Source organism: Chrysochloris asiatica, unplaced genomic scaffold (assembly GCF_000296735.1).
Source record: "Chrysochloris asiatica unplaced genomic scaffold, ChrAsi1.0 scaffold00348, whole genome shotgun sequence".
NCBI classification, from domain to species: Eukaryota; Metazoa; Chordata; class Mammalia; order Afrosoricida; family Chrysochloridae; genus Chrysochloris; species Chrysochloris asiatica.
In genome coordinates this window covers 1514139-1523413 of record NW_006408866.1, presented here as the reverse complement: position 1 = coordinate 1523413, position 9275 = coordinate 1514139, and the positions used below count along the sequence as shown (strand labels likewise).

Here is a 9275-nt window from a genome sequence, read left to right as displayed (position 1 = left end):
TTAATTTCCCTGTCTTGCTGTATAGCTCTTGCTAAGACTTCCAGCACAATATTGAATAGGAGTGGTGACAAAGGGCATCCTTGTCTGGTTGCTGTTTGCAGAGGGAAGGCTTTCATGTTCTCTCCATTGAGAGTAATGTAAGCTGTTGGTTTTGTATATATGCTCTTAATTATGTTGAGGAATTTCCCTCAATTCCTATTTTGTTGAGTGTTTTTTTTTATCAGGAATGGAAGTTGGATTTTGTCAAATGCCTTCTCTGCATCAATCAATATGATCATGTGGTTATTTTCTTTTTTCTTATTTATATGGTGGATTTCGTTGATCGTTTTACTAATGTTAAACCATCCTTGCATCCCTGATATGAATCCCACTTGATCATGATGTATTATCTTTTTGATGTGCTGCTGGATTCTGTTGGCTAGGATTTTGTTGAGTTCACTCTGTTTTTGATTAGGCTATTTCATTTTCTGTATGAATGTAAGGGGGAAAAACATCCCACAAAACCCCAAACCCAGTGAGTTGATTCCAACTTATGGAGACCCCATGTGTTACAGACTAAAATGGCTTCATAGGATTTTTAGGGAGGTTGTAATTTTTACAGAAACAGTTGGCCAGGTTTTTCTTCTGCAGAGTTGATGTTGTTGTTGTTAAGTGTTGTCGAGTCGATTCCGACCCATTACAACCCTGTATAGGGTTTCCAAGGAGCAGCTGGTGAGCTTTAACCACTGACTTTGCAGTTCAAATGATGCTTTAGCCCACAGCGCCACACCAGAGTTGATAGGTGGGTCCAGACAGCCGACCTTGAGGTTAGCAATCAATGTACAAACTACTCGCTCCACGATGGTTCCTTAATTTAAAGCAAAGGTCTAGAAAGTAAGAGCTGGGTGTAGTGACATGATTCCTAGAGAGTGTTTTCCTAGGGTGGCATTAAGGCCCATGGCGCTTGTAAGGCAGAAATCAAAATCAAATGGTTTTAGAAGGACTGCTAGGCCTCAGACATCATGAAAGTCACTAGAGAGTGACATGGGATCATGACCAAGTCCATCAGGAAAACTCAAACACATCACAGGTGCTGTGAGCATGAACACTTATAGACCAGGGATGCTGCAGGGGAGGAGAGGTTTGGGGATAAGTAGAAACAGAAGATGTCTGATACTGGTGATATTAACCCCAACAGTGACATCTTTACATTTTAACACTTTCAAGAGGTCTTTTGGAGCAGAGTTGCCCAATACATCATTTGATTTCTTGATGGTTGCTTCTATGAACGTTGATTGTGGATCCAGGTAAAATGAAATCCACGACATCTTGTTTATCATGTTGTTCCTTATGAGTCCAGTTGTGAGGATTTTTGTACTAAAGGCTGCCATCTTTGGTCTTCTGCAATATTTCCAGTCCTCTTTGTTTTCAGCAAGCAAAGTTGGGTCATCTGCATATCAAATGTTGTGAACAGATCTTCCTCCAATCCTGATGCCATGTTCGTCTTCACAGAGTGCAGTTATTTGGAATCTTTTCTCAACATGTAGATTAAATAAATATAGTGAAAGGCTATAATTCTGATAGTCATCTTTTCTGATTTTAGACCACTCAGTATCCTCATGTTTTGTTTGAACGACAGCCTCCTGGCATGTACAAGGTCTATGTGAGCACAGTTACATGCTTTGGAGCTCCCATTACTAATTAGCATAGTTAATTAATTAATTAGGAATATCAGGCTAATTAATTAATAAGGAATATAAGGCTGGGGAAAGTGATGACATCATCTCCCCCTTTCTCCTTCCTTCCTTCTTCTCCAACCTACCTCATGGTTCAATAATTCTTAGCCATACTTATTGTTTGGACAATGAGGAAAGCCAGTTTATACTCTGAAAGTAGAAACATTTGGTGCATCATAGTCAGACCAAGTGCTGTACTTAACCGACAGTCAGGTCTGAGTCTGCTCCTCCACTCTATGAGATGTCCATGGTTTCTAACAAGTTCATCAAACCCAGAGAGCTTCAGTTTTGTAATCTGGAATATGTGGATAATAAAATTACCTACCCAATCAAAGGAATAAATACAAAGTACTTAAAATGATATATAAAAGATGCTCCCCAGATAGGAGGTCTCTACTATTCTTGAGATTATTGTGGAAATTCAGAGTAAAAAGGAGAAATAAGGGTGTGTGGAGGGAGCGCTCATGAAATGAATATAAACTTTGAATAGTAACATGAATAATACACGTTCGCGTGAAACATAAAAATTGTATAAGCTCTGATTCCGTCTCAGGTGAATTCTTCCTCTGTACTGGGATAGTGTTAGGCCAGAATCCACACTGTGGACATGGGGAACTTGGACTGACAGGCTGCTGCTCTCTTGGGAAAATATAAACTAATCACTTAAATATTTTGGTAGAGAAATGGAAATTTCTAGAGGCCACAAGAACTGGTTTCTTGGGACATAACCTAAAGCCACACTCAGGTGGGTGGTTGATAGCGAGGACTCCAGTCAGACTTGCTGGTCTCGTAGGAAGATGACAAACATGTCCCGCGTTCATGTACCGATTCACCTCCTCCTGGATCTGTCCTGACACCAAGGCCAAGCTCCTGTTAGACTCAAAGTACTATTAGTTGAAAGTGGGAACTCAGAGTAACATGAACTCGTACTAACCTTGTGATTAGAACTTTGTACTTGCTCACAAAGCCAGGGAGACCCTCTGTGTACCAGATACTCTACCTCTGTCATTTATTATACGAGATTACACAAGAGCCCAATATTATCCCTTTTTCACAGATAAAAGTATGCAGGCTCAGAGAAGTGAGGAAGTGGCCAGGCTGGGAATTGAACCCCAAAGTCTAAGTTTCTTCCATGAATTTGGTGAAGTGAGGCAGAAGCTGTCCTTGGTTCGGTTCTCTGCCCAGTGGGAAGCAGATAAAACCATTTGTGTTCCTCACCCCAAAAAGGACGGCCCCTTACCTTCTCCATTTGAGTCCAGTAGTCCAGCACATCCCTTGCAAAGTTGAATTCCTCAGGTTTATCATGGTCATTCCATTTTGGATCGCTAGCTCCTGATAAAGACCTGGAGAGTAGGTGCCAATGGGCAGAGTGGAACCTGTGACAGTTTTTGTGGATGGTCCAGATGACCTGAAACCTCGTCAGCCACTGCATGGTGGGGCAGTCTTCAGGAAACAGGGACAGACTTCCCAGGTCACCACCTGCTTTAGGAAGAGATGGCTGGTAGGTTGATCATGCAGCAGAATTAGCTCTACAGAATGAATGCATCTTCCTGCATAGCTGCCAGAGTATAGGTTTGCTTCAGCACCAGATTTGGAGGACACAACCTAAAAATTTAGGTGGGAATGGTGCTGCAAACAGTTAATGAACTTGACTCCTAACCAAAAGGTTGGAAGTTTGAGTCTACCCAAAAGCACTTCAGAAGGAAGACCTGGCAATTTACTGCTAAAAAATGAGACCCCGAAAGCCCTTATGAAGCACATTTCTACTCTGACGCTTGTCCATTGTATTCCATGAAAATATTGACTGAAGTCAACGATTGTACACACAGCTTGGAGATTCAAGCACGTGATCACCACCAACAATTAAGTTCCTCTCAGTTTCAACAGTAAGATGATAAGTTTTACTAAAAGACTCACTGAATAGACCTATACAGTTTGACTCAATTTACAATCTAGAAATTTACACCGACAAAAAAAACGAAACAAGCAAACCTGTTGTCCTCAAGTCAATTCTGACCCATGGTGACCCCATGTGTTCCAGACTAGTGCTGTTCAGTAGGGTTCTCTTAGTTGTATTCTTTATGGACAGAGATTGCCAGATCTTTCTTTGTAGCACCAAATTTGCTGGTGGGTTAGAACTACCAACCTTTAGATTAGTTGGTGATCGCAAACTGATTGAGCTAAACCTTAACCTCATTTAAATTTTGGATGCTACTCCCAGAACTCTAAGCAGCTGTGATAGCGTAGTGGTTATGAGTTGCTCTTTTAATCTCATGGTCAGCAGTTCGAAACTACCAGCAGTTCCACAGGAGAAAGGTGAGGCTTTCTGCTCCCGTAAAGATTTACAGCCTCAGAAACCCTACAGGGACACTATGAGTCAGAACCAACTCCACAGCACACCAACACCACCAACCCAGAACTCTGTCATGTATTCCTAATAGTATAGATGGTGGTTATGCGCCATGGCGTCAGTGCCGACTCATAGCGACCCTGTATAGAGTTTCCAAGACTATTAGTCTTTATAGGAGCAGAAAGCCTCATCTTTCTCCCGCGGAACTGCTGATAGTTTTGAACTGCTGACCTTGAGGTTAGTAGCCCAACTTGCGACCACTATGCTACCAGAGCTCCTTAGAGCATAGATGTTGTTGTTGTTGTTAAGTACTGTGAAGTTGGCTCCGACTCATAACGACCCTGCACAGGGTTTCCTAGGCTGTAAATCTTTATGGGAGCAGAATGCCTCATCTTTCTCCCGTAGAACAGCTGGTAGTTTCTAACTGCTGACCTTGCGGTTGGCAGCCCGACTCGATGAGTCATTGCTAAATACTCACAGTGGGTTACATCTGCAGGAAGCAGGGGTTTGTATAGGAAAAACCTTAAAGATGACAAGTATGTCCTCTTGCTCTTCGGTGGTGGCGGGTTGCTGTGGAGTCGGTTCCAACTCAGCAAGCCTGTATGGGGTTTCTGAGGCTGTAAATCTTTACGGGAGCCGAAAAGCTCATCTTTCTCCGAGGAACTGCTGGTAGTTTTGAACTGCTGACCAACTGTAAGATTAGCAGCCTGACTCCTATCAACCAATAGTGCCATCTTTTGTTTTATTAGCACACTTTTGGGCTAGAAAGACCCTAAGATAGCATATGGACCAAACCTGGCCTTCAGACAACTCTGCTAGGTCCTCAGGTTTGGGAGGAGAAAATTGAATCGCCAATATTTAAAATGTGGGTGCTGTCACTAAAAATATAAATTAAACGTTTCTCTTAAAAATGTGGAGCCCTGGTGTGGCCCTGCAGGATAATTCACTGACTGGACTGCAAGTTCGGTTTGAACAAGATCAGTGGTTCAAACCTACCAGCTACTTCTTAGAAACCCTATACAGGGTCGCTATGAGTCAGAAGTGACTCAACACCACTTGACAAGAACTTGAAAATGTGGAAGCTCTGACAAAAATTGTTATTAGTTGTGGCTCTGTAGGGTCAGCACTGGACTTGGAACCATAAGTTCTGCAGTTTAAACCCACCAGCTGCTCCTTGGAAACACTATACAACAAGTCAGAAGTGATTTCAGGACACTGAAACACAACATCAGCTGACTTCAGGTGAGAATTGGTTTCTTTGTTTTCATGGAATGTTCTCCAATTTGACAAGGTTTCCACCACACCCTATTTTGTCACACCTGCCTTCTCCACTTACTACATAAACACCACACCTTAGGCATTTCAGCTTAACATTCCTGATCCATTTCAAAAGCCCAGGAGGGGCTGGGCAGGTTTAACAACAGAACTGGTTCTAAAAGCCGGCCTTTTCTGCTATTGTTCTAACTGCACACACACATCCATGAGCTGATTTAAAGCAAAAACACCAGACTTGGTTGTCATTTTTATACACATTTATCCACATAAATAGCTTTGGTTCTTCCTTAAAATACCAGCTTGCTATTTCTCCTTTCTCCCAATAATGCTGCAGCCCCAATCCCTTAATAACTTTCTAAAGAACAAACCAAAAGGGAGAGAAATCAAAGGATATCCATTCACTTCTCTTGATCAAATAAAGAAGCAACTCCTTTGGTGCCATCTTATAAATGGGTTTGCAAATCTAGTTTATGTCACATAGGGTACTAAGCATGGTGCTCAGTTGATGACTACAGTAGTTGAAAACTTTGACTTAGGAATCGAACCACCCTAACCAAACCCGCTGCTGTGTAGATGATCCTGACTCATTAGATACCCTTTTGGACAGAGTAGAACTGTCCCACCTGGGTCTCCAAGGTTGTTCATCTTTACAAAAGCAGACTAGCACATATCCTACAATGGGGTCAAACCATGGTACTTTCAGTTAGCAGCTCCTTACCACCTCTACAACTATGGGCAATTTATGTAACTTTTCATAAACATATGGAAATATTGGCAGCCCCCAGTAAGCAAGGTAAACCATGGGGTCTCTGCTTATTACTCTGCGGTGAACAATTTCACATTTTTCCATCAAAGATTTTGCTTCTAAGTTTGGCTGGCATCTTTATCTGTCCCAAGGCACCACACCTTCCTGCAGAACCAAAGCCTCCTTTCAAATTTACAATCCCTGACAGGGATGGAGTGCCCAGTAAGCAAGGTAAGCGCAGGTTTACTTGTGCTCATTTATGATCTGTAGTGAACAATTTCACATGAATTTCACAACATCTTGCTTATTGGATAAACCATCCCTAGCAGTACCTACTTAACTAGAATTTTGCTGATGAATGAATGAACTTCTTTGTAAAGCATTTAGCACAGACCCAGTACAGGCAAATAAGATATGAATCAATATTAAGAAAACAATACGAGCCTCTATTAATTAACGTTCTTGTCAATGAAACTTTCTGGATAATTGAAAATCACTATTGGGTCGATTCGACTCCTGGAGAGCCCACGTGTGCAGAGAATAAGTGCACAGAAGGGTTTTCAATGCTGTGACCTTTTGGACACCTGTGCTTTCTTCGGAGGTACCTCTGAGTGAGTTTGAACTGCCAGCATTTTGATTATTAGTCAAGCACTTCATCTTTGTACCACCCAGGGACCCCCATGAATAATCACTGCTGGTTTTTCTTGTTAAGTCCTGTCAAGGCAGTTCCAACTCATAGCGACCCTATTAAGAGTTTCCAAGGAGCAGCTGGCGGGTTTGGACCACCAGCCTTGCAGTCAACAGTCCAGTGCTTATCCTACAGTCCTACACTAGGACTCCTCGTGAATACTAGTTGTTGTTGTTAAGTACTGTTGAGTCAGTTCCAGCTCATAGCGACCCGGTATAGGGTTTCCGAAGAGTGGCTGGTGGATTTGAACCGCCAACCTTGAGGTTCAAACCAACATTCTAGTCAAGTGAAATGAATAATTAGGCACTACATGAATTATTAGGTCTCGCAAAAGGACTTTTGGAGTTAGAGTCTAAAGAGAAAGAATGTACTTAAACTCTTCAACATGCTGTAGCAAACTCTAGCTTCTACACTAAGATATAAGAAGCTGATCTCACCATGTGCTAAGAGGACTAAACGAGAGATTATCTGTATGCATGTATGTCTTTCTCTGTAAACGGAATTTTTATATGAACTTTTTAAAGTCCATCTACACATGGAGTCCTGGTGTGGTGGTGTAGGATAAGCACTGGTCTTCAAGGTCTGTGGTTCAAACTTACCAGCTGCTCCTTGGAAACCTATACAAGGTCACTGTGAGTTGGAACCGACTCGACGGCACTCAACAACAACAACAACACTACCTAGTATGGCGCTGTAGGATAAATGCTGGACTGCAAGGTCAGTTTGAACTACAAGGTAAGCGACTCAAACTTACCAGCTATTCCTTGGAAACTCTATACAGGATCGCTATGAGTAGGACCCGACTTGACACTACTTAACAACACCTCTAGCTCTATAATTGTTTGTTGTTGTTGTGTGCCGTCGAGTCGGTTCCCACCCATAGTGACCTCTGTACAGGGTTTCCGAGGCTGTAAATCTTTATGGGAGCAGAAAGCCTCATCTTTCTCCCACGGAGCGGCTGGTAGTTTCCAACTGCTGACCTTAAGGTTCACAGCCCAATTCGTAACCACTACACTACCAGAGCTCCTTATAATTATGTTTTTTGTTGTTGTTGTTATGTGCCATGGAGTCGGTTCCGACTCATAGCGACCCTGGACAGGGTTTCCTGTTCCGCGGAACAGCTGGTAATTTCGAACTGCTGACGGTGAGGTTTGCAGCCCAATTTGTAACCACTACACTACCAGAGCTCCTTATTTATAATTATGTTTATATGAGGTAAAAGGTTATATATTTGCATGTCTATTTCTGTATCATTAATTGTCACTCCATATTTACCTGTATCAATCTATTCCTTATTGTTGCTGCAAAGTGTCACCGAGTCGATTCTTACTCATAGCAACCCTATGAGTTCTAAGGAACAGCTGGTGAATTTGAACCACTGACCTTGCAGTTCAAACCGACCTTGCGGTCCAGTGCTTATCCTACAGCGCCAAGATATGATAGGTACTCCACAAAATATCAATTTCTTCATTTCTCCTAATTCAAGTAACTAGAAGCTGAAAGTTGGGAAGAGGAAGACCAATCTACTGGTTTCTGAACAAAATGTCTGAATACTAGAGACACATGCTTTCCATTCATCAAACAGTTGTTATGCACCTACTGAGTTCTCATGGCACTGTAGGCTCAGTACTGGACTGCTAACCTCAAAGTCGGCAGTTCAAATCCACCAGTTCTTCAGAAACCCTATCTAGTTGTTGCTGGCATTTAACAACAACAGCTATTACTCACGTATAGCTTTGTTGTTGTTGTTGTCAAGTACCATTGAGTTGATTCCGACCCACAGCGACCCTGTATAGGGTCGCCAAAGAGCAGCTGGTGAGCTTGAACCGCCGACCTTGCAGTTCAAACGACTTTGCAAGTATGGTTTTAGGTACTAAAAATCCAAAGCTTAATTATGCTGAAAGAATCCCCATCTTCTTGAAACTTAAAGTCTAAGGAGACCCTAAGAAATAGTTCTAAAGAACAGCCTATGAAGTGCTTCAAAGGGTAATTTGAAAGCCATTTGGTGAAGGATGGCTTGGCCTACCTTTATATGGAAGATTTACACTGCCTCCGGGAGAGTGCCTCCTTCTTGCAGTGAAGTTCTGACTTCACGAGCCTTTGAACTGAAAAAGTCCTTTATTTATGGAGACACTTACTTAATGAGCTATGAAAGGAGCCACAGAGCCTGGCGCTGACTTGGCTCCACCAGCTACTAGCTGACTATCTTGAGTATCACGAACTTCTCTGAACTTGTGAGCACAGTAACAGTAATTACCTCCTGGCCTCCCATGACGATGAGAGAGATAATTCACGTCTATCACTTTCCTGGAACTGGGTCTGATATACAGTAACAGCCTAGTAAATGTCCAGGTGCCTTCTAGCTCTCAGCAAATTCTGATCCCAGCTCCTAACCCACGGCGAGAGATTCAAAACAAGTTTCATGAAAAAGAAACAGCATTCACTTCCTGTACCTAATGTGACCCAGCTTCGGCATAGTCAAGGCCTCCTGATTTTCTCTAG

The 9275-nt window shown here is 42.4% G+C and overlaps 1 protein-coding gene across 1 annotated transcript in view; it reads right to left on the bottom strand.

The window, feature by feature from the left end:
- LOC102821129 (acyl-coenzyme A synthetase ACSM1, mitochondrial-like) overlaps nucleotides 1-3147 on the bottom strand; it is a 42071-nt gene extending 38924 nt beyond the window's left edge. The window contains exon 1 of the mRNA XM_006875974.1: nucleotides 2956-3147. Within this exon, the coding sequence (XP_006876036.1) occupies nucleotides 2956-3147 (192 nt within the window). The remainder of the gene's footprint in view (nucleotides 1-2955) is intronic.
- Between the last annotated feature and the right edge of the window lie 6128 nt (nucleotides 3148-9275).